Below are 26,169 nucleotides of genomic sequence, written 5' to 3' on the forward strand. Positions count from 1 at the left end.
GTTGGAGAAGGCAATGGCACCCCACTCCAGTACTCTTGCCTGGCAAATCCCATGGACGGAGGAGCCTGGTGGGCTGCAGTCCATGGGGTCGCTAAGAGTCGGACACGACTGAGCGACTTCACTTTCACTTTTCACTTTCATGCATTGGAGAAGGAAATGGCAACCCACTCCAGTGTTCTTGCCTGGAGAATCCCAGGGAAGGGGGAGCCTGGTGGGCTGCTGTCTATGGGGTCACACAGAGTCGGACACGACTGAAGTGACTTAGCAGCAGCAGCAGCAGTATGTCCATGAGATTGGCAGAATTTAAAAAGTCTGATGATATTAAGTGTTGGCAAAAACTGAGAAGTAGAAATTGATCTATACCATTAGTGAAAGTGCGCACCTAGAGACTAGGTGACATGATTCTAGTCATCGAGTTGCAAGTTCCCTGGAGGTGGCATCTAGAAAAAGCTTTTTTTTTTCCCCTAATAAAAAAGATTAAAATTGCCTGGTAATTGCCTTTTGTCTTTTCACCTTCTTCCTGCCAGGAATGTGGATGTGAAGCTGCACATGGGGCACTCATCTTGCAGCATGAGGTGTTTTAATTTCATTAGTTAACGTTTTTCATATGTTCATTTGATTCCTTTTCAAACCTGCCTTTTCTTTTTTCTCCCCATTCTTGTGGATAATAATAATAAAGTAAAAGAAGAATAGCTAAAGTAGTACCTCACAAAGAACTACATTTGTGAAGTACTTACTATGTCCCAAACACTGTTTCCAGTGCTCTAGATATTGGGTTGGCCAAAAAGTTCGTTTGGATTTTTGCAGCCGATGTTGCGGAAAAACCTGAGAGAATTTTTGGCTAACCCAGTCCTTCAACTCATTCAATCCTCACAGTAATCCTATGAAATGAATGCTATTTTTGCTTCTATTTTACAGATAAGGAAACAGCGATACAAAGGTTAAATATTAATACATTGCCCACGTTCACATAGCTATTAAGTGAAAGAGCCAGACTTTCAGTCAAGCTACCTGGTTCTAGTGTCTGTGTTCATGACTATATGCTAGTGTATGTCACATTTTATCTTTGATCATTTTAAACATGCTTATTTAATGGCCTGTTAGATTTTTATTCTGTTTTACTCAAATTTGGGGGGTTCTAATTCCCTGCTTGTCATGCCTGCTAATTCTTCTTTATATCTTTTAATATTTTTGACTCTTTCATTCAGCAGGATTGATTAAGCACCTGTTGTGTGCTCAAGTGCTGTACAGGGACCTGGGGATATAAGTAAACAAAACAGGCAAACTCTCTGCTCTTGAGGACCTTAAGTTTAAGGAGAAAACAGCGTAATCAAATAAGTGGATGAAGAGTAGGGGGAGCTGCATAGAATGGTAAAGGAAAGCCCCTCTGATAAGGTGACATTTTAGCAGAGATCAGAAATGTGAGAATGGGAGCTATGTGTGTATCTAGGGGAAGAATTTCCAAGCAGAGGGAATAGTACCACAAGGCTTCGTGGCAGGAACTTGCCTTACATGTTTGGGAATGAGCTTTGGAGCTGGAATGCGGTGTGTGAGGGCTAGAACAGAGGAGATGCGGGCAGAGGGGTACTGCGAGGGACAGGGTGCAGATGGTGTAGGGCCTTGCAGGTCAAGAGAGGCACTTTGGGGTTGGATGGGGAACTTTGGAGGGTTTCGTGCAGAGAAGTGACTTGATTTCACTTGCATTGTAGAAAGGTTGCTCTGGCTGCTCTGTTCAGATTAGACACTCCACACATTCATTCTAGGAGAGAAAAGTGTTGTGTAAGATATGAAGTGCCATTTTTAAAATTACATCTTAAATATAATGGTTATTTGGGTTTGTTTGTTTGTTTTGAACTTTTTCTTTTGTATTGGGGTATAGAGGATTAACAGTGTTGTGATAGTTTTAGGTGAACAGTGAAGGAACTCAGCCATACCTGTATCCGTGCTCGTGTGCAGGCTCAGTCACTCAGTCGTGTCCAACTGTTTGTGACCTGATGGACTGTAGCGCGCCAGGCTCCATGGAATTTTCCAGGCAAGAATACCGGAGTAGGTTGCCATTTCCTACTCCAGGGGATCTTCCCAACCCAGGGATCGAACCTGCGTCTCTTGTGTTTCCTGCATTGATAGCCAGATTCTTTACCACTTCACAACCTGGGAACCCTCCATGCTGTGCCATGCTAAGTCGCTTCAGACTCTGTGTGACCCTGTGGACTGTAGCCTGCCAGGCTCCTCTGTCCATGGGATTTGGGATTCTCCAGGCAAGAATACTGGAGCAGTTTTCATGTCCTCCTCCAGGGGATCTTCCCAGCCCAGGGACTGAACCTGCATCTCCTAAGTCTCCTGCATTGGCGGGCGGGTTCTTTACCTCCATACATGTATCCATTCTCCCCAAAACCCCCTCCCATCCAGGATGTCACATAACAGTGAGTAGAGTTCCATGGGCTACACATTATTAGATCCTGTTTGTTATCCATTTTAAATATAGAAGTGTGTACGTGTCCTTCCCAAGCTCCCTGACTACCCCTTCCCCCCCAGTAACCATAAATTCCTTCTATAAGTCTGTGAGTCTCTTTCTGTTTTGTAAGTTCATTTGTATCATTTCTTTCTAGATTCCACATATAAGGGGTATCATACGATATTTCTCTTTGTCTGACTGACTTCACTCAGTATGACACTCACTAGGTCCATCCGTGTTGCTGCAAATGGCATTATTTCTTTGTTTTGAATGAAAAGAAGGCTGAGTACTATTCCATTGTATATTTGTACCATATCTTCTTTATCCATTCCTCTGTCCATGGACATGTAGGTTGCGTCTATGTCTTGGCTATTGTAAACAGTGCTTCAGTGAACACAGATGTGCATGTATCCTTTTGGATCATGTTTATCTGCAGTTACATGCCCAGGAGCTGGATTGCAGAGTCATTTGGTAGCTCTATTTTTAGTGTTTTTAGGAACCTCCGTACTGTTCTCCATAGTGGCTGTACCAATTTACATTCCCACCAACAGTGTAGGAGGGTTCCCTTCTCGCCACAACCTTTCTAGCATTTACTGTTTGTGAATTTTTTGATGACAGCCATTCTGAGTGGCTTAAAGAGAAGTATTATAGTTTTTATTTCTATTTCTTTAGTAATTAGTGATGTTGAACATCTTTTCACGTGCCTATTGGCTATCTGTTTGTCTTCTTTAGCTCAGCTAGTAAAGAATTTGCCTGCAATGCAGAAGTCCAGTTCAATTCCTGGGTCGGGAAGATCTGCTGGAGAAGGGATAGGTTACCCACTCCAGTATTCTTGGGCTTCCCTTGTGCTCAGCTGGTAAAGAATCCTCCTGCAATGCGGGAGACCTGGGTTCAATCCCTGGGTTGGGAAGACTCCCTGGAGAAGGGAACAGCTACCCATTCCAGTATTCTGGCCTGGAGAATTCCATGGACTGTATAGTCCATGGTGTCCCAAAGAGTTGGACACAACTGAGTGACTTTCACATTCAGGTCTTCTTTGGAGACGAGATTATTTAGGTCTTTTGCCCATTTTTTAAGCGGGCTGTTTGTTTTGATGCTGTTAAGTGTCATAAACTACATGTAAATTTTGGAGACTAATCCCATATCAGTCACATCATTTGCAAATATTAATATTTTCTCCCAGTTCGTGTGTTGTCTTTTCATTTTGTTTATTGTTTCCTTTGCTATGCAGAAGGTTTGAGTTTAAGTAGGTCCCACTTGCCCACTTGTTTATTTTTGTTTTTATTTCCATTCTTCTGGAAAACAGATAAAAAAAGATATTGCTGTGATTTATGTCAGAGAATGTTCTGCCTATGTTTTCCTCTGAAAGTTTTATATTAAAAGTGTCCAGTTCCACATTTAGGTCTTTAATCCATGGTTATTTTTTAACATGATATTATGGCATAAGCATACTTTGAATATTATGCAGCCAGGAGAAAATCTGCACTTTGTGAAGGATGATTCCATGACATCAAGGTTAACTATAAGGAGGACAAGACGAAAGCAACTTCTTGAAGACAACACTCAACAAGAAAACCTTGAAGATGCTGGCACCCCAGGTCTTTCCATGTCCAAATGAAGCTGCATGGTCAGCAAATGCCTAAATTGGTATTCATGGCACCAGAATTTATATCAGGTTTTCCTTACCTAGCTTAGGAAAACTTCTTGTGCAGAGATGTCCCATGGTTTTTTAAGGATATCTTCATTTTTAAGATTTGGGGATTCTGATTCTTTAAGTAGTTCCTGTTACTAACAAATGACCAATATTTGTTAAATATTTCTTTGTATGTACCAAAAAGTATTTAAAATTCTGCCAATTTCACTTCAAATCAGTTACTTCTACCTGTTACTCAGTCCTAACTTGACTACTTATTTATTCATTGTTTCAACCAACACATCTTGACCACCTACCATGTGCAGTTTGGAGGCTGTTGATAATAGGTGGCGGACTGAAGCGGTATCTGCAGTAGTGGACAGAAGTGGTAGGATTTGGATTTATTTTGAAGGTAAAGCTGACAACACCGAATCAAAGATGACTCTTAATGCTTTGGGTCTGAATAAGTGGGATGAAGTTACCATTTCCTGGGATGGATAAGACCATAGAAAAGGCAGGTTTAAGATGAGGATGTATGAAGAGTATGGTTTTGGATATGTTGAGCTCAGGATGCCTATTAAATATCTAAGTGGTGATGCACATAAATATAAAAGTCTGGGGCTCAGGGAAGACGTCAGGGCTAGATGTGTAAATCTGTGAGTTATAAGCTCAAAGATGGTATTTAAAACTATGAGCCTGGATGAGATCACATAGGGAATGATATAAGTAGAGGAAAGGTCTGAGCCTGAGGCCAAGGACATTCCAGCTATAGAGGAGAAAAAATTTTCCTTGACCTTCTTCCTCGCCTGTGTCTGAAAATTAAAGTGACAGATTAGCAGGAGAAATGTATATGAATTTACTCAAAGTAGGTAGGCTTCAGAAGGAAATGAAGACCCAAAGAGACAGATCTGTGTGTTTTTTGCTAGGCTTGATGAAGAGTGGACAGTCGTGGGAAAGAATGTGGTAGATAAGGAGTAAGAGGTAAACTCAGTGAACTGGGGACACTCAGTACAGCCTGTTTGTTCAGATTCTTCTCGGCATCCCTTCATTGCCTGAGATAAGGAGGCTCCTTTCCTCTGTGTCTAGGGAGGACACCTCTCACCTGAGATTTGTGATCTGATGCAGCAGAGAGGGGAGGGGGTATCAGAGTGACCTTCCTGCTTCTGCCTATTTACTCAGACTCCTTCAGTTCATAATATTCACTAGCAAGTTGCCATATTTGGGGGTAGCATGTCCTGAATCCCATAGCACTTAGAGATTAGACGAGGAAGAATCAGGAGAGGAGCCTGAGGAGTGGGCAGTTGAGAACCATGAAGGAGTGGTATCCTGGCAGCCAAGTAAGTGAAACAAGGGTTTCAGGTTGAAAAGAATGATCCACGGTGTCAGTGAAACGAGGACAAAGAAGTGACCACTGGATCTGACAACATGCAAGTTACTAATAATGGTCTTTCCAAAAAATGGGTTTTGATGGATGGGCATGAAAACCTGATGAGAATAGGAGCAGTGAAGCTAGCAAATGAAAAAAACCAAGACAAAAACTCTTTCAATGAATTTTCTGTAAGGCAAGCAGAGAAATGGAGTAGAAATCTACTTGGAGTAGAAATCTATTTCTGGCTAGAAATAGATGTGAAATCAATGGGAGTTTATTATGTTTTTGTTATTTATTTTTTTTTTTGTTTGGCTATACTGGGTCTTCACTGCTTTACGTAAACTTTCTGTAGCAGTAGCTAGTGCAGTCTACTCTGAGCCGTGCACAGGCTTCTCATTGTAGTGGCCTCTTGTTGCGGAGCTCTCGAGCGCGGTGGCTCAGTAGTTGTGGTGCACGGGCTCAGTTGCTCCGAGTCATGTGGAATCTTCCTGGACCTGGGATCAAACCTGTGTCCCCTGCATTGGCAGGCAGATTCTTAACCACTGGACCATCAAGGGGAGTTTTTAAGGTAGGAGATATTAGACATCATGGTGGTACAATACTGGAAATGAGCCAGCCACTCTATATAGCGAAGAGAATGACTTTGAGTTCAGTTTAAGCAGAGCTTATTTTCCACCTGGTTCAGTATCCTTGCCTGGAGAATTCTGTGGACAGAGGAACCTGGCGGGCTACAGTCCATGGGGTCCCAGAGAGTCAGACATGACTGAGTGACTAACACTTTCACTTTTTTCAGATTCTGAGAGTTTCCCTCCTAAGCAGTTTGGCATTTGCTTCTGCAAGGTGTCCCCATGGACACCACCAGCCCAAGACTCATTCCCATGTTAATTTTTCAGCTTGAGGTTTTCCACACCAAGCAAGCAAAATGAATTTGGACTCCAGAACTTCACAAAGCACAACCTTGGATTTTATATCTCACCTAGGGACTTTTTTCCTCCCAACCAAGACAAGCTTTCTTTGCTTTTTCTCTGGACTTAGGGGCAAAGTTTACTATTCCATTTTCAATAAGGTTGAACCCTTCAGTTCAGTTCAGTCGCTCACTCGTGTCTGACTCTTTGCGACCTCATGAATCACAGCACGCCAGGCCTCCCTATCCATCACCAACTCCCGGAGTTCACTCAGACTCACGTCCATCAAGTCCGTGATGCCATCCAGCCATCTCATCCTCGGTCGTCCCCCTCTCCTCCTGCCTCCAATCCCTCCCAGCATCAGAGTCTTTTCCAATGAGTCAACTCTTTGCATGAGGTGGCCAAAGTACTGGAGCTTCAGCTTTAGCATCATTCCTTCCAAAGAAATCCCAGGGTTGATCTCCTTCAGAATGGACTGGTTGGCTCTCCTTGCAGTCCAAGGGACTCTCAAGAGTCTTCTCCAACACCACAGTTCAAAAGCATCAATTCTTTGGCACTCAGCCTTCTTCACAGTCCAACTCTCACATCCATACATGACCACAGGAAAAACCATAGCCTTGACTAGAGGGTTCCAGTTTCTGTTACTGATGAAAACCAGAGCCCATGTTGCTGCCCCAGCAACTCAACCATACCTTTAAAGTTTTGACTGAATTTTAGCCAGCATCTCTAGAGATTTGTGACCAGAAGTTTCAATACTTTCTAGACCACCATTTTGCTGAGGTCAGAAATCATCTCCCTTCATTCTTCACCTGGCTAATTATGCCTTTGAGGTCTCAACTTAAATGTGACTTCTCAGAGAGGTCACACTCTGAAACCTCTAACACACTCCATCTCAATCTAAACTAGTTTATACTTTTATACCAAGAGCACCCTCCTTCTGTCTTAGCACTTCTCAGAGAGGTCACACTCTGAGACCTTCCCTAACACACTCCATCCCAATCTAAACTAGTTTATACTTTTATACCAAGAGCACCCTCCTTCTGTCTTAGCACTTGTCATTTATAACTCCACATGAATATTTGTTTAATGCTGATACTCCCTTTAGGTCAAAAACTACATAAGATGCAAGAAAGAAGCCTATTTAATTTACCATATAGCAGAAGGCCTGATTTATAGAAGATGCTCAAACCAGGTTCTATGACTGAACAAATAATTGTCTAAAAATCAAACAACTAAGAGTAGAATTAGCTACCCTTCCCTGGTGGCTCAGCTGGTAAAGAATCTGCCTGCAATGAGGGAGACCTGGGTTCTATCCCTGGGTTGGGAAGATTCCCCTGGAGAAGAGAACGGCTATCCACTCCAGTATTCTGGCCTGAAGAATTCCATGGACTCTATAGTCCATGGGATCACAAATAGTCAGAGGACTTCCCAAGTCGCTCAGTGGTAAAGAACTGCCTGCTAATGCAAGAGACGCAGGAGATGCCAGTTCCATCCCTGAGTCAAGAAGATCCCCTGGAGAAGGAAATGGCAACCCACTCCGGTATTCTTGCCTGGAAAAATCCCATGGACACAGGAACCTGGTGGGCTTCAGTCCATGGAGTCTCAAAGAGTCAGACACGATTGAGCACTCACGCACGAGAGTAGAGTAGGGACTTCGCTGCCTGTCCAGTGGTTAAGACTCTACATTTCCACTGCCAGGGGCATGGGTTCGATCCCTGGTCAGGGAACTAAGTTTCTACATAAAAGAAGTATTACATGGTATCCTAAAACCTATTATCTTCTATGTCTGGGAGATGATATTCTCTAAGGAGAAGTGTTTTTAATGGAAAAAGGACAGAGATTTCTGTCATTTCACTTGGCTCATCTTAGAGAAGCAGTGTTACTCCAGTGTTGGTAACAACTGTGTCTTTTCCTCTCTAGAATGGAGATCTCCTCTCATCAGTCTCACCTCCTGCAACAACTGAATGAGCAGCGCAGGCAGGATGTATTTTGTGACTGCAGTATTCTGGTTGAAGGGAAGGTCTTCAAAGCCCATCGAAATGTCTTATTTGCTAGTAGCGGCTACTTTAAAATGCTCCTTTCTCAGAACTCCAAGGAGACAAGTCAGCCAACCACAGCGACATTTCAGGCCTTCTCTCCTGACACTTTTACAGTTATCCTGGACTTTGTCTATTCCGGCAAGCTCTCTCTCACGGGTCAGAATGTCATAGAAGTGATGTCAGCTGCTAGCTTCCTTCAGATGACTGATGTCATCAGTGTATGTAAGACCTTTATTAAATCTTCGTTAGACATTAGTGAGAAAGAAAAGGATCGCTATTTCAGCCTCTCTGATAAAGATGCCAGTTCTAATGGTGTAGAACGCTCCTCTTTTTATAGCAGTGGCTGGCAAGATGAAAGCAGTTCTCCTCGTTCTCACCTAAGCCCAGATCAAGGAGCAGGTATAATAAGCGGGAAATCTTGGAGTAAGTATAATTACCACCCAGCCTCCCAAAGGAATACTCAACAGCCTCTGACCAAGCATGAACAAAGGAAAGATTCCATTAAAAAGTCCAAACATTTGAGGTTGTCACAGCCTTCTGAAATGACTCATTATAAGTCAAGCAAGCGAGAAGCACGGACATCTGATTCTTCCAGCCATGTTTCCCAGTCTGAAGAACAGGCACAGATGAATGCCGAAATGGACTCTACTCCTGTTAGCTATCAGTATGGTCAAGGATCTGATGTCACGTCAAGAAGTTTTCCAGGTACCCAAATAGAGAATTAGTCCTTTCAGTCAGGTTCCAAGACTCCAATGTAAATCAATCCTGTCTCAACATGCCCTTGGTTTTAGGGCAGTTGAACCAAGTCTGTTTTTTTTTTTTTTTTTTTCTTTTTAAAAGGTCATACTTCTCTAATGAAGAGAAGTACTTCTTCTATACATAAAAGGTAAATTTTTAAAATTAAAATATTGGATAAATTTAGTAAGTCAAAGCAATAGAGTTCTGAGGGTCAGAAACCCATGATTTTCCAGACCTGCTTTTCTGTAGATTATTAGATTACTGTTAGATGTTTAAAATTCTTTTGTAAATGGCTCAATCCTTAAGAAACATATTTTTAATTTATTTTTTAAATGGCTCAGTCCTTAAGAAACATATTTTCAATTTTTTTTTTAAGTTTTATATTAGAGTACAGCTGATTAACAGTGTTGTGTTAGTCTCAGATGTACAGCAAAGTGATTCGGTTATACATCACACTTTCACTTTAACTAGTTTATTTTTCTTCTGAGTATTCACTCAGGAGGAGTATTTTTATATAGAAAAATTAAATAGAGCAATCATGCATATTGGCAAAGGTTTACAGCCCTAATACCTAAAATAAATTAAATCTGACTTTATTAAGATATAAATGCATAATTTTTAAAAACATAACATTTATACTGTAACTCTGTGTGCAACACCATGAGATATCTCATTTCTATGATAGTAAAATGCAGAGAGATTATGTAGGCTGATAGTTTCAAAGTAGAGAACAAAGATTAGAAATGCATATCATCTGTTGCTGTTGCTGTTAAGTTGCTTCAGTCGTGTCCGACTCTGTGCGACCCCAGACATGGCAGCCCATCAGGCTTCCCGTCCCTGGGATTCTCCAGGCAAGAACACTGGAGTGGGTTGCCAAGTGAAAGTGAAGTCGCTCAGTCATGTCTGACTCTTAGCGACCCCATGGACTGCAGCCCACCAGGCTCCTCCATCCATGGGATTTTCCAGGCAAGAGTACTGGAGTGGGGTGCCATTGCCTTCTCTGGCATATCATCTAGTCCCCCCAATTAATCGTTAGCAGATTTGCTTAGTAGTTTGAAAAGTGAAAGTGAAAGTTGCTCAGTCACGTCCCAGTCTTTGCGATCCTACGGACTGTACAGTCCATGGAATTCTCCAGGCCAGAATACTGGAGTGGGTAGCCTTTTCCTTCTCCAGGGGATCTTCCCAACCCAGGGTCTCCCTCATTGCAGGCAGATTCTTTACCACCTGAGCCACAAGGGAAGCCTAAGAATACTGTAGTGGGTAGCCTATCCCTTCTCCAGCGGATCATTCCAACCCAGGAATTGAACTGGGGTCTCCTGCATTGCGGGCAGATTCTTTACCAAATGAGCTATCAGGGAAGCCATGCTTAATAGTTTACATGTGAATTTAAAGGAAAATTGTGATAAAATTAAACTGCAGAGCATAATATTTAGACTATATATTTAAATTTTTTAATTTTAGAAAAGTTCCAAATATATATATATGTACAGAGAATACTATAATTAACCCCATGCACCCATTATTACCCAGTCCCATTCATGACCAGTCTTATACCTCTGCTCCTGACTCTTCCCCCTTTTTATTTTAATAATCTTTTATTGTATATAGGATATTCAGAATACAAACAATTTTTATGTACATTATTTTAGAACAGCATCCACTGTATGTCTGCTCTGCTTTGTTCAGTCATGTCCAACTCTTTGTGACCCTTTGGACCCACCAAGCTCCTCTGTCCATGGGACTTTTCAGGCAAGAATACTGGAGTTGGTTGCCATTTCCTTCTCCAGGTCTTCCCCTTTTTAAGTAAATCTCAAACATCATATGTCTTCATCTGTAAATATTTCAGAATGTGTCCCTAAAATATAAACTTAAAAAACTACAATACCATTATCATCATATGTAAATAAAATTAACAAGTCCTTAATATCACTAAAAGCCAGTCAATATTCACATTTCCCTGGTTGTGATATAAATTTTAGAAAATAATCTTGTTGTAGATAACATTTAAAAATAATATTCATCCTGATTGACTTTTACTGATCACATTTTCCTGTAGGATGCTACCGTGAAAATACTTAAGATTGTATCATATTGCAAAGCTTACTGAAAATCCCGAGGCACTCTACCACTGGCCAAGGCAGACAGAAATAACAAAGCAAATATGGGAAATCTTTGTTGTATTTTAAAACAGCAAAAAAGTTATCGTTTCTTGGGCTTTGCCCTTTTATAATTCTAGGTTATTTAAATCTGACTTCAATAATGAACCATTGGGGGACCTTCCTGGTGGTCCAGGTGTTCAGACTCTGCACTTCCAGTGCAAGGAGCAAGAGTTCAATCCCTGGCGGTGGAACTAAGATCCCACGTGCCACACAGCACAGCCAAAAAATACAAGCAAAATAACAGTAAGAATGAGAAAATAATTTTTTAAATGAATAATGACAGCTGAATTTAACTGTTACTAAATTGGTGATGTTTGCCTCCAACTACAAGTAACATTTTGAGTCCCTATGAGTTTTAAAACTAAAGGGTAAAATATCCTTGAAACTCCTTCACCTTTGAAAGAAAAGCAGTACAACTGTATGAAAAGTAAGAGCAGGGGGGATAAATATGTGTAAATAAAATATGTTACTTAAAAACATAAACAGTGAACACTTTAACTTTTGGAGTGTGTCTCCAATTTTAAGATCGTAAAGAATCCACCTGCCAGTGCAGGAGACATGGGTTTGACTGCTGGGCAGGGAAAAATCCCCTGGAGAAGGAAATAGCAACCCCACTCCAGTATTCTTGCCTGAAAATCTTATGGACAGAGAAGCCTGGTGGGCTACAGTCCATCGGGTTGTAAAGAGTCGGACACAATTGAATGATTAAACACGCAGCTACCACTTTACTTTTCAAATCTAGTGACTCTAAGACATTAAATAAAAAGATAAGTTGGACAGTGTAAATTACCCAGACTTTGTAAATAAATCAGATCCTGAAGTTATAGTTCTGTACTTAGGATAACATCAACAATCTAGTCTTCATTAAATGTCTTCCTTCTCCTTTTTGCCTACCTTTCTGAGACTGGACTCGCCAGCCCCTTTTGGATTCTTGATGTTATTAGAATTGCGATGACAAACTTTCTGGTGATTTAATCAAACTGTCTCCTGACAGATGACCTGCCCAGGATGAGGTTCAAGTGCCCATACTGCACACACGTGGTGAAGCGGAAGGCAGACCTCAAGCGCCACCTCCGTTGTCACACTGGAGAAAGACCCTACCCCTGTCAAGCCTGCGGGAAAAGATTTAGTCGGCTCGACCATCTAAGTAGCCATTTTCGAACAGTATGTACATGGTTTTTCATTGTTTCACTTTTAGGAAATACATGCATTTATCTGCCTTAGGATAATTTAGTTTACTAGGAAAATCTTTTCGTATAACTCTGCAGTATCTTTTTAAGTTTCTAATTTAATGTTTTTACTTTGCACATAATGCATTGTCTTATTTGTTGATTTTATTTTTTGGCTGCTTGGGATCTCTGTTGCTGCATGAAGGCTTTCTCTTGCGACCATCAGGGGCCAGTCTCTAGTTGTGGTGTGCTGGCTTCTTACTGTTGCGGCTTCTTTTGTGGAACACAGGCTGTAGAGAACAGGCTTCAGTAGTTGTGGCGCACTGGGTTAGGTGCCGCCCAACATGTGGGAGCTTCTTGGACCAGGGGTTGAACCCCTGTCCCCTGCATTGGCAGGGGTATTCTTAACCACTGGACCGCCAGGGAAGTCCCTATACATTTTTAAAAACAGATTTTCTTAGTCTCCTTTGGAACCTTGAAGTACGGGATGTTCTTTTTTTTAAAGCTCTTATGCATCTTTGGCTGCGCTGAATCTTTGTTGCTGCGAGCAGACTCTGTCTAGTTGTGAGGGGGCTACTTCCGTTACGGTGTGTGGGGAGGTTTCTCTTGTTGCGGGGCAGGGGCTCTAGCGCACAGGTGCAGTCGCTGTGCCCAGGCCCAGTCACCCCGTGGCACGTGGAATCTTCCTGGACGAGGGACTGAACCTGTATCCCCTGCATTGGTAGGCAGACTCTGGACGCTGGACCACCAGGAAAGTCCAAGCGACGTTCTTTTGAATATCCATCTCAATTCACTTAAAATCTAACGTGTTTTTATATCCCAGTCATTTCAGAGCCGAAGACAACGTAAGTTGTAAAAATGTCTAGGTCAGAATCACCACTGCAGATACTCGGCATCCACTGGTGACTCTTGAATCCTTTTCTGGTAGGCTGTCGGTCTGGTTTCTGCTGTCTGACGTCTCCACACTACGCCCTCTCCGTCACGCTTCTCCAGTTTCTCTAGTCTCCTCAAGCAAGGGAATAAGAAGGGTTAGAGAGCGACTCTCAATCAGGGAGTAGGCTGTCAACAGTCAGAAAGATCCCAGGGAATTTTCTGTTCGGTGCTCTGGTGGTTTAATAAGGTAGTGACATAGGATTTATTCCACTGTTCATCTTGCAGCAAGAATTGTTTTCAAAATCTGTGTATTATAAGTATTATAATAATAAAAGTATTATTCATACTTTTATTCCATTTATACAAACTCCTTTTAATTTTGAAGGGCATTGGGTCACTTGGTGCATTACTTTATAGTTATTTATTCAACAAATATATATTGAGCACACTCTGGGCCAGACCCTTTTCTACATGCTAGATATACAGCAGTGAGCAAAACAAACTCTCTGCTTTCCTTAATTTCTGAAGCTAAATTTTAAAAAATTAAAATAACCTTTTATTATTACAGAAGCAATAAATATGCATTATAAAAAGTAAGAAAATAAACAGAAGTAAGAATAAGAAAATAAAAATATCATATTTACCACCTAGATAGTACCATTCTTAATGCTTTATCATGAGGCTTCCTTGGTGGTTCAGTGCCTGAGAACACGGGTTTGATCCCTGGTCTGGGAAGATTACTGAGCCAGTTGTTTTACAAAATATCCTACATCTGGGTTTCTCTGCTTGCTTCTACATGGTGTCATTTAGCTTGTCCTTCTTTCCCCCCTGCATTTTCCAAAAACTAGAAGTTTAGTCTAAAGGCTTAATGGATTCAAGTTAAATACTTTCATCAAGGAAGAAATTATGTATTTCTTATTGTATCACCTGAGGAGGGGCTTCCCTGGTAGCTCACCTGGTAAAGAATCCACCTGCAATGCAAGAGACCCTGTTTTGATCCCTGGGTTGGGAAGATCCCCTGGAGGAAGGCATTGCAACCCACTCCAGTATTCTTGCCTGGAGAAGCCCCATGGACAAGTGAAGCCTTGTGGGCTACAGTCCATGGGGTCGCTATGAGTCAGAAATGACTGAGCAGCTAAGCACAGCACAGCACATTAGGAGACACATAATATCTGGTGGACCCATCATTCCTGTTACGATCGATCTCTGGATTAGGGTGATGATACCATTGCATTATAATTAGAAAAGAATCTCTGTGGAACTACTTTGGTATTATATGACTATTTCCCCATCAGTATTCATTTAATAATATTAATACCGATTGGTAATCTCTGTCCAAATGATTAATTTTACTTGGAGTTGTGAAATGATTTACTGATTTTATCCTTCCTTCTGTCTTACTAGCTGGAATTCTATAAAGTAAAGCTTTCCTTCATCACTTGGGGCTATTTGGTTACTTTGAAATAGGGTTCCTACAGGAAAAAGCATATAAATGTTTATTTCCCTTTAATTAGCAATTTTCAGAGTAAGGAGTTGATTTAATAGTAGCCTCCAATGATGTATGAGTTTCTTCTGGCTTTATTTTTTTTTAATAACATACAGTCTCATGAATTTTCATTGATTCATTGTGTTTGGATCCATAACAGTTATTCTTTTTGATACTCAGGTTTTCAAATTTGTGCAGTGGGTACCCTTGAAGCTGGCTCACAACCCATTAAATTTTCAAAGTGTCTTAGTTTTCTGGCTCTAAAAGAGCCCTAGGCCAGTCTTGTACTTCCCCAGACACAAAACTGGAATCAGCCTTTTCTCAAAGGAGCTATGGTACATTTCAGTGGGGGATGAAATTAGAAACCAACATTTGAACACCCAGGGCGCTCACTGTTATTAGGGCATTCTTTTTATATTCTTTCTGAGCTGGTGATGGTTCAGTCGCTAAGTCATATCCAACTCTTACAATTCCATGAACTATAGCCCACCAGGCTCCTCTGTCTGTGGGATTCTCTAGGCAAGAATACTAGAGTGGATTGCCATTTCCTTCTCCAGGGGATCTTCCCAACCCAGGGATCGAACCCGGGTCTCCTGCATTGCAGGCAGATTCTTTACCAACTGAGCTATGAGGGAAGCCCCTTTCTGAGCTAGAAGATGCATATTTTTAAAATAACAAGTTCATGATAATATTTTCAATTTTAACATTATAGTGTTTCACTTAATTTCTTTGTCTTCTTAATTGTGTTGGATTTGAAGGGGGGTGAACATGAATCTGTGTCAGAACTTTATAACAAGAATAATGCCTCATGATAACCATAATACTGCTACTGTCTCAGAAGAAATAAAGATACACTTAAATTATGTACTTTCAGCATTTAGTGAGTAATATGTCAGTGGTTAAGCAGAAGATAATAAGTGTACTGAGTGTTAGTCCCATACATATTCTTAGCTATGTTACCAGACCGCATTAGTTTTCTTGGGTTTTTTGATTACTTGTATTTGGTGGTCTACTTCATAGCATTCCAACTTTATCTGAATGAATATGCCATAAATATTAATTTAGCATTAAATAGTTAATATTATGCAATAATTTTAAGGTTAGAATCTATAATCTACTACTCTGAAAGTTATTGAACAAAGTTATTTATTACTAACTATAATATATAATTATTCATCAATTATAACCTCTTCCCAAAGCATTTCACACATATTAACTCATTTGGTCCACACAAACTGAAGTGTATCCCTATTGGTAATAAGGGAGCAGTTGCGAATAGTAATAGACCAATATGTAGCAGAACCACCATCTTGGCTGTTTATAACTAGTATCCGTTCTGGTCATCAGGCTTCTATTCTGTTTGCGTGGTACCCATACCTTACCAGTTTTTAAATACTTTGACAGTCACCCTGGAGGCAGGTTTCTGTTTTAAATGACTTGCTTCACTATACATCGTTAGTAAATGACAAGATTAGAAAATAACAGAAGCAGGGAGACCAGTCTTCTTTCTACTACATCTTTCATTAATAAAAGTGGCAATAATCCTTACATCAAAAAATATTCTTTTATAAATTTACATTTGGGACATTATTTTTTCTTCCTCAAGCAAAATAACAAAATAGTTTTTTCTCCTGAATTAAGATATGTAAAGTCCTTAGAATAGTATATGGCAGATATTAAGTGTTTACAATTATTATTCTGGGAATATGTCCCATGTTACCTCAGATATGGACTTCCCTGGTGGCTCAGATGGTTAAGCGTCTGTCTACAATGCGGGAGACCCGGGTTCGATCCCTGGGTTGGGAAGATCCCCTGGAGAAGGAAATGGCAATCCACTCCAGGACTGTTGCCTGGAAAATCCCATGGGCAGAGGAGCCCGGTAGTCTACAGCCCATGAGGTCGCAAAGAGTCGGACACAACTGAGCGACTTCACTTACCTCAGAGATAAAAATACTATTGGATTAAGGGATATGTGAAATTATTAAGTATGTAATATTAACCATGAAAACATAATAGACATAATTTAGAGAAAGCTAGTGTTTGATATTTCTGTGACATTACTTTATTACCAAAACCTGTGACCTTTTTCTAGTAAACTAGATGTTAATTTAATATTAATGCTTGGCTTTGAACATGTTAAATTTATGAACTGGTACTTAGAATATCAAACTATTCTGCTTTTGAAAAATCTTTTGTTTTTTAATCGCTATTTAATTCTCTACACAGATTCACCAGGCATGCAAACTTATCTGCAGAAAATGCAAGCGCCATGTGACTGATCTAACAGGCCAAGTGGTACAGGAAGGAACCAGGCGCTACAGACTCTGTAATGAGTGCCTTGCTGAAGTTGGCATAGACAGCCTCCCCATTGATTTGGAAGCTGAACAGCATCTTATGTCCCCATCAGATGGAGATAAGGATTCCAGATGGCACATGGGTGAAGATGAGAACAGATCGTATGTGGAGATAGTCGAGGATGGGTCTGCCGATCTGGTCATACAACAGGTGGATGATAGTGAAGAAGAAGAAGAAAAGGAAATAAAGCCCAACATCAGGTAGCTGGAATGTGAACCAACAGGGCCTGCAGCTTACACTGACGTTCGTGTGTCACTCTCTTTCCACGGTCAGAGTCTAATCAACAAATTATCAGATCAACCTAAAAGTAATGGCCTGACACCACTTGCATGCTTTCTGAACAGGCCATTGTATCCATTCTGAACTTTACCGCCCTAAAATCTGTTGCTGCACTAGAAAGAAAGACCTAGCTTGAGTTGACACGCTGGATGAACAATTTAATCCTCTTACTTTTATTGTGTTACAGAAATACCTTTTTAAAAAATATATTGAAAAATCTACTTAGGGAACTTTTTTCAAAGAAAATATTTTCAATAAATTCACCACAACCAAACTTTATATAAAATAATTTCAAAGTATTTCACAAACATGTAAACTACCACTATTAAATTTTCGCAGGGAACTAGGTCAGAGCACATTTAAGGGTCTGGAAACCTACCTGACTTAACTAATTAGACTTTCTGTTAACTTTGGATCTAAAATGACCTATCATAATTCCAATATCCTAAGTGTTTTAGGATTATGGCAGAAGGCAAGTCTAAATGTTTGAAGTCATTCGTATTTGAAATTTTTGTCATTAAATTAGAAGTTACTCTTATGTAGTCAGTATTTTAAAAAAAAAAAGAAGAAGCTGACCAGAGATTATATATAGACATCATTTTCTTAAAGCAGGAACCTAATACTGTCAACGTAGTTTTTGAAGATTGGTCAATATAGCTATCTTCTTCCCTAAAGAAAAAAAAGAGTGAAAACTGGAGGTTCTTACCAGTTCTTAAGAGTAATTTCCTACATTTATATACTGCTCTATTATTTATAAAGTGCTCTTTCTTGCATTTCCCCACCTAATCAGCAAGGTAGATAGCACTGTCTCTAATGTACAAATAAGGAAATTAAGGTCAGAAAGTGTAAGTGGTGGGACCAGAGATTGGACAGGTTTTGATTTTAAATAGTCCTCTTTCAACTGTCTCTCCTTGAATTGTCAAACCTCACCAGTCTGCAATAATTATAAAAGAAGCCTGTGAGAATGAGAACATATGAAAGAAGAAGAATTTAATCACCTTCAACAACATATAATACCTTGCACTAGAGCTATTCAAGAAGTGTCAAGCAATGTCCCTACAGTATCTATTGACATGTTTTTATGTTATTTATATGTAAAATTTATATATAAAACTATTTGAACCAGTTATTCTCCTAAGTTCTTTAAACATCTTTGCTTATGTAATTTTTTAAAACAAACTTTTCTACTAGGATACAAAATGAAGTTTTAACTCCTCCCCTACATAAATTATAAAACATTCCAAAATTACAGTCAAAGTGAAGAAGCATTATTTTAGTTGTAAAGATTAAATACTAAAAGTAAAAATTGTCCTTCATAAAAGTCTTGGCAAGTTACCCCAATTAAGCTTCTTTTAATTTAATTTTGATAGAGAGAGGCTCCATGTAGTACTCTGTATTTTTAACTGCCATGACATACCTCAAGATAGTTTTTATATTATTATTTTCTCTTATTCTTTAATTAACGATTGTCCTTAACACCAATTTGTGGGCTAAAGTGGTTAATTTCTTTCATTTTTTTAAATTAATAGGTGATAACCACTTTGTTTTATGGTACTTAATTCTGATTTTTTTTTTTTCAAGATTCTCCTGATGGTAAATTTCCAGTTGCTTCAAGACTGGATAGTGTGCATTGCATTTGTTGTCTCCCAGTATGACCATTCCTGAATCAGGAGTCTTAACAATTAAACTGTTACACATGAGAGAGGAAACATAAGCATAATATGATTCTGAACCATTGGAGCCAATAAGAAAAATGACTGATTTGAGCTTTATTTATAGAAATGAAGTCATGCGTGCATGTGTATACTTTAACGCACTTTAGTCTATGACCTAAATGTTCTTTAATGCTACTATATTCTGCATGCAAACATCAGCATGAATGTCAGCAACGTCCACGGAACACAGTGCCACCAGCACTTGTAGAGCCTTATCAGAGATATGCTTTCTCATAATTGTTTATAACAAGCATTGAGCAATCCCCACAAAACAGCTATCAGATTCACCAAATTAGATAGCACATCTGTTCTGTTATTTTAGTATATAAAAGAACATTTGTGACATGTTTGTAAGTTGTAAATAATAGCTACAGGATCATATCATATTTATCTAAGACTTTAGAGACGAATTCTTTCCTAGAGTGAAACTGTCGATTAATGGTTTCTAAGAAAACTGAATTCTTTGGCTCTTAAATGTGGGAAAATGTTACATAGGGGTATAATCTGTTAATATAAACTTTATTTATGCCAAGATTTTTTTTAACATTAGGAAAATAATGGAAGTTGGTTAGACCAAAGTTTGCTCTTACAATAATGCTGTTTGTCAGCTTCTGAATACCCTTGTAAGGCTATGGTCCTCAAGAGTATCTGGTTGACGGGATGAAGTTTTGCAAAAATAAAGCACCACTGCAGTCATGCCTAGTGTCTGGAGGAAGCAAAATAGACTAGGTTGGTGGTTTAAAGGGGTTTTTGTTTTTTTTTTTAACTCACGAAACCCTTTCTTCAAATAAATTGTTTCGTAGAGAAGTTCAGCATTTAAAGGAAACTAATAACAGAGCGGCTCTGGTTAAAGCTCTTTGCAAGCCTTTCCCCACACACTTCTGCAGAGCTCAGGAGTCCAACACTGAAAACCCTGGACTGGATCACTTTTTAAATTCCCTGTGAGCATTACACTCTCACTTTATTACTCCTGCTACTCCTGGCACTTCTAAGCTGGTAACCATAGAATCTCTTAGAGCAGCAAATCACATCTTTACAAGGTTTCCTCTAGAGTTACCACATCTTAAGACCTTTTTCAGAACAAATTTTTCAATATTGTATGTTTGAATGATGAAATCAAACATGGTTACTTCTTTTATGTGGCCAAGTTACCACTGAATGGATAAAAAGTTTAGTGTTTCAGTTACTTATGAGCTCAGAACTCAATTCATTAAAGTTATTTTGCCAAGTCTTGCTAAGATGTATTGAAATTTCCACTCATACTGGTTATATGTATTTGGAGTCCTAAACTTCATGCTGTGGAAAAAATCACTAAAAAAAAAAAAAAATAGCATAAGATGTGTTTAACTGGGAAGCTTGATATTAGTAGGTACTGGAGGACCAAACTTTATAAATGGAAAGTTGTATGTTATTTTATATTAGAATGGATCAGTATTACTATTTATCATTTATATAGCGTTTTATATTTGCAAAGTATTTAATAATTTTTATGTTATTCTTTAAGTATCTATGAAATAGGATGTTTATCACATGAAAGGTAAAGAAATTAAGGCACAGAACAATAAAGCAACCTACCTAAGACAACCCAGTGAAACAGTGCAGAAATTGGAATTAGAATAATCAGATTTTCTGAATCCTAGAATATCAGCTTAAATCACTGAGGTGTGTTGTGTATTACTCTATTTTATAAGATGAGTTTATACAAGTAACAATTGTTTTAAAGCTGACGTCATTGTATGTGGATAATAAATCCTATACAGAATAAATATTATGTAAAGGGTGTGACTTTGGTTACAAGAGTTTCAGTGATAAAGATTCAGATTGTTATGCCAGTGGCATTATTTCGCCAGCTGCTTTATATATTGTAAAGTATAATTAATATTTTATTTTGATACAGGAGTTTCTTAACTAGTGATGCTAATTGTGCCATGAAGAGACCAGGAAAATGAAATCCACAGAGAATCTAACAACTTCATTTTCTAACTTGTCAGCCTTCTCCATAAAATATTAGTGCCAACAAAAAGTGAAATATGTTAATAAGATAGACAGGAGAAGCCAAAGGACTAACTTCTAAAGGCAAATTTTTTAATTTTTTTTTGCAGTGGAAAGTTCATTTTACTGTATTTTACTCTAATTTGGCCATACTGACCAGCATGCGGAGTCTAAGCTCCCCAACCAGGGGCTGAACCTGTCCCCCTGCCGTGGGAGCACTGAGCCCTAACGACTGCACTGCCAAAGTGAAGGAAAGTGAAAGTTGTTCAGTCGTGTCCAACTCTGTGCGACCCCATGGACACAGTCCATAGAATTCTCCAGGCCAGAATACTGGAGTGGGTAGCCTTTCCCTTCTCCAGGGAATCTTCCCAACCCAGGGACAGAACCCAGGTCTCCCACATTGCAGGTGGACTCTTTACCAACTCAGCTATCAGGGAAACCCTGGACTGTCAAGGAATTCCCCAAAGGCAAAACATTTTGAAATGTACCTATTTGAAAGCATGATAAACACTTTTCCTCATCTCTTTTTGTTTTCTTCACACCAGCGAAAACCATTGCATATTTCATCACTGTTAGATAGGAAGCCAGTGACCAGGGTAATGCCAGTCATGTCTTTACCTTTGGCCTTGATTTGATTATTTGCAAACATTATTACATTAAAGACAACTTGTCAAATACGTCTGAGAACTGATTATACTTTACTTCACTTTTTCAGATTTCTAAATACACAGATCCATTATACAGTTTCTTGTTCATTGGGAAAATCTTTTTAATTCCTTATTGATATTATTTAAAACTGTTTAATTCTTTTATTAATTTATTCAGCCCATAAGGGAAAAAAATGGAACATTTTTACCTAGATCAGTATTTCTCAACCTTGACTGCACTTTAGGATCACTCGTGGAGCTTTTAAAAATACAGATGCCTAATTAAAGCAGAATCTCTGGCAGATGGGACCTGCGTATAATGTTTTGTTCTTTTTTTTTTTTAAATATTCCTAGTGGTTCTTTTATGTACAAAATAGGTCCCCTAGTCAAAGTTTCCCTTTGTCCTCCCCCGATAGGTGCTAAGGATGGGCAGTAGAACCATTTCACCTTCCAGTCCACTGGTTCTGAACCCTATAATTAAGGGGGAAGAATTTAAATATGGATGCTGAGTTCAAGAAAACATTTTTTGTGAAGTTTCAAGATACTGTGCATGTTCCCTCATCTGAAGTTTTTATTAGGATCAAATAATATGGACACTAAATTAGTGGGTAGTCTTAAAATAACCCATTTTTACTTTGGGATGTATTTGCATTTTTATTTGATTTTCAGTACCTATTGCAGTCTGGGAATTCACACAGTACTTCAGAGTAATAAAAGAACTATATTAGGAATATGTGATTGAAATAGTATGTCCTGGAATTTTGCAAGCTTTAATATTTCTTCACTTTTTATAAAGAAACCAGAATACCCTCCAAGCACTGTGAGACTTAACTGTTACACATTTACATTCCATCAATGAAATGGATTAAATCAGTTTTTAGTCAAGGTAAATCTCATACCAGAGAAATAGAACTCGAAAGCAAGACGTCTTATTTAAAGAAGGCTTCAGATTAATTTGGAAACAAAAATAAATGTCTTTGCCTTATTCAAGTATTGCCATTAAACTTTTTTTTTTGAAAATAACTTGAAACAGTTTTTGCTTCGAGCATCATCCTCATTCTCACAGTTGCGGTTATGTTTGCAATTCAAACATGAGTATATCTGTTCAGTACTAGTGTGTATTGCAGACACCACTTCTTAATCTCTTACCAAAAGAAAAAATTAATCCAATAACGAAGTGGCACTTTCTTGCAGAATTCGAAAAGGTTAAACGCTGAAATAAAAGAGATAGTGTGCCTTTTGTTGCATATTTGAGTTGATTTAAAACTTTTTTTTCTCCTGGGGGAAAAATTCACAAGGAATATAGCAGTGGAAAACGGAGCCTACAAGCACTGGCACCAGATGCTCCAGTATTTGGGGGCTGTGTTAAAAAAATGAAAGCCCATGTTTTTCCCTGACCACCAGCAATACTATTCGTGCTCAGACAGATGGTCGTGTGGCTTCACATTCTTATTTTCAGGGAAGACTACACCAGTGAGTGGGATTAAAGAGTGAGAATCTTTCCCTTTTCAGTCCTATTTCCCCTACAACTACTTTTCCTAGAAAGCTACCAGAGAATCTGACAGTGAGACCCCCAAAGAGGGCCCCAACCTATCAGACACCCCTAAAGCTAGATTCTGGAAAGCAGGATGGTGACTAGAAAATGCTGTGTTGTGCGTAGTGGGCGCCTGATCAAGAGCCTCAGTTAGCCAGGTCTTTACTAGATCTAATGCCACTGAGCTAGGCACTTACTCCTCCCAGTTTAAAACAGGAGACTGAAGGTTAAGAACTGACCACAAAGTCATCACAAGTCTAGCCCGCACAGTGGGTTGGCTTAGTTCAGTTCAGTTCAGTCATTCTGTCGTGTTCGACTCTTTGCGACCCATGGACTGCAGCACACCAGGCCTCCCTGTCTATCACCAACTCCCGGAGTTTACTCAAACTCAGGACCATAGAGTCAGTGACACCATCCAACCATCTCATCCTCCGTTGTCCCCTTCTCCTGCCTTCAATCTTTCCCAGCATCAGACTCTTTTAGTGAGTCAGTTCTTCACATCAGGTGACCAAAATATTGGAGTTTCAGCTTCAGCATCAGTCCTTCCAATGAATATTTAGGACTGATTTCATTTAGGATAGACTGCTTGGATCTCCTTGCAGTCCAAGGGACTTTCAAGAGTCCTCTCCAACACCACATTTCAAAAGCATCGATTCTTTGGCGCTCAGCTTTCTTTATAGTCCAACTCTCACATCCATACATGACAACTGGAAAAACCATAGCTTTGACAAGACGGACCTTTGTCGGCAAAGTAATGTCTCTGCTTTTTAATATGCTGTCTAGGTTGATCATAGCTTTTCTTCCAAGAAGCAAGCATCTTTTAAAAAATTTCGTGGCTGCAATCACCATCTGCAGTGATTTTGGAGCCCCCCAAAAAATAGTCTGTCACTGTTTCCGTTGTTTCTCCATTTATTTGCCGTGAAGTGATGGGACGGATGCCATGATCTTAGTTTTCTGAATGTTGAGCTCTAAGCCAACTTTTTCACTCTCCTCTCACTTTCATTAAGAGGCTCTTTAGTTCTTCTTCACTTTCTGCCATAAGGGTGGTGTCATCTGCATATCTGAGGTTATTGATATTTCTCCCAGAAATCTTGATTTCAGCTTGTGCTTCATCCAGCCTAGTGTTTCCCATGATGTACTCTGCATAGAAGTTAAATAGGCAGGTTGACAACATGCAGCCTTGATGTACTCCTTTCCCTATTTGGAACCAGTCTGTTGTTCCATGTCCAGTTCTAACTGTTGCTTCCTGACCTGCATACAGATTTCTCAAGAGGCAGGTCAGGTGGTCTGGTATTCCCATCTCTTGAAGAATTTTCCACAAGTTTGTTGTGATCCACACCCTCAAAGGCTTTAGTGTGGTCAGTGAAGCAGAAGTAGATATTTTTCTGGAACTCTCTCACTGTTTTGATGACCCAGCAGATGCTGGCAATTTGATCTCTGATTCCTCTGCCTTTTCTAAATCCAGCTTGAACATCTGGAAGTTCACAGTTCACATACTGTTGAAGCCTGGCTTGGAGAATTTTGAGCATTACTTTGCTAGCATGTGAGATGAGTCAGTTGTGCACTAGTTTGAACATTCTTTGGCATTGCCTTTCTTTTGGACTGAAATGAAAACTGACCTTTTCCAGTCCTGTGGCCACTGCTGAGTTTTCCAAATTTAATGACATATTGAGTGCAGCACTTTCACAGCATCATCTTTTAGGATTTGAAATAGCTCAATTGGAATTCCATTACCTCTACTAGCTTTGCTTCTTAAGGCCCATTTGACTTTGCATTCCAGGATGTCTGGCTCTCGGTGAGTGATCACACCATCATGGTTATCTGCGTCATGAAGATCTTTTTTGTACAGTTCTGTGTATTCTTGCCACCTCTTAATATCTTCTGCTTCTGTTAGATCCATACCATTTTTGTCCTTTATTGTGCCCATCTTTGCACAGGCTTCAACAGTATGTGAACTGTGAACTTCCAGATGTTCAAGCTAGATTTAGAAAAGACAGAGGGACCAGAGATCAAATCGCCAACATCTGTTGGATTATTGAAAAAGCAAGAGTGTTCCAGAAAAACATTTAACTTGTACTTCATTGACTATGCCAAAGACTTTGACTATGTGGATCACAACAAACTGGAAAATTCTTCAAGAGATGGGAATACCAGACCACCTGACCTGCCTCCTGAGAAGTCTGTATGCAGGTCAAGAAGCAACAATTAGAACTGGACATGGAACAACAGACTGGTTCCAAATAGGAAAAGGAGTACGTCAAAGCTGTATATTGTCACCCTGCTTATTTAAGTTATATGCAGTGTACATCATGAGAAATGCTGGGCTGGATGAAGCACAAGCTGAAATCAAGATTGCTGGGAGTAATATCAATAACCTCAGATATGCAGATGACACCACCATTATGGCAGAAAGCGAAGAAAAACTAAAGAGCGTCTTGGTGAAAGTTAAAGAGGAAAATGAAAAATTTGCCTTAAAACTCAACATTCAGAAAACTAACTTCATGGCAAATAGATGGGGAAACAATGACAAACTTTATTTTGGGGGGCCCCAAAATCACTGCAGATGGTGATTGCAGCCATGAAATTAAGAGACGCTTGCTTCTTGAAAGAAAAGCTATGATCAATCTAGACAGCATATTAAAAAGCAGAGACATTACTTTGCTGACAAGGGTCCATCTAGTCAAAGTTTTGGTTTTTCCAGTTGTCATGTATGGAGTGAGAGTTGGACTATAAAGGAAGCTGAGCGCCAAAGAATTGATGCTTTTGAATTGTGGTGTTGGAGAGGACTCCTGAGAGTCCCTTGGACTGCAAGGAGATCCAA

At 39.5% G+C, this 26,169-nt stretch overlaps 1 protein-coding gene across 1 annotated transcript in view; it reads left to right on the forward strand.

Annotated features, from left to right (window-relative positions):
- The window catches only part of ZBTB8A (zinc finger and BTB domain containing 8A), a 61,158-nt gene extending 40,201 nt beyond the window's left edge, over window positions 1–20,957 (forward strand). Inside the window, exons 3-5 of the mRNA XM_018057844.1 lie at window positions 8,283–9,106; window positions 12,293–12,462; window positions 17,053–20,957. Coding sequence (XP_017913333.1) covers window positions 8,284–9,106; window positions 12,293–12,462; window positions 17,053–17,385 — 1,326 coding nt within the window. The 5' untranslated portion in view covers window position 8,283 and the 3' untranslated portion in view covers window positions 17,386–20,957. The remainder of the gene's footprint in view (window positions 1–8,282; window positions 9,107–12,292; window positions 12,463–17,052) is intronic.

Source organism: Capra hircus, chromosome 2, assembly GCF_001704415.2.
Source record: "Capra hircus breed San Clemente chromosome 2, ASM170441v1, whole genome shotgun sequence".
NCBI lineage: Eukaryota > Metazoa > Chordata > Mammalia > Artiodactyla > Bovidae > Capra > Capra hircus.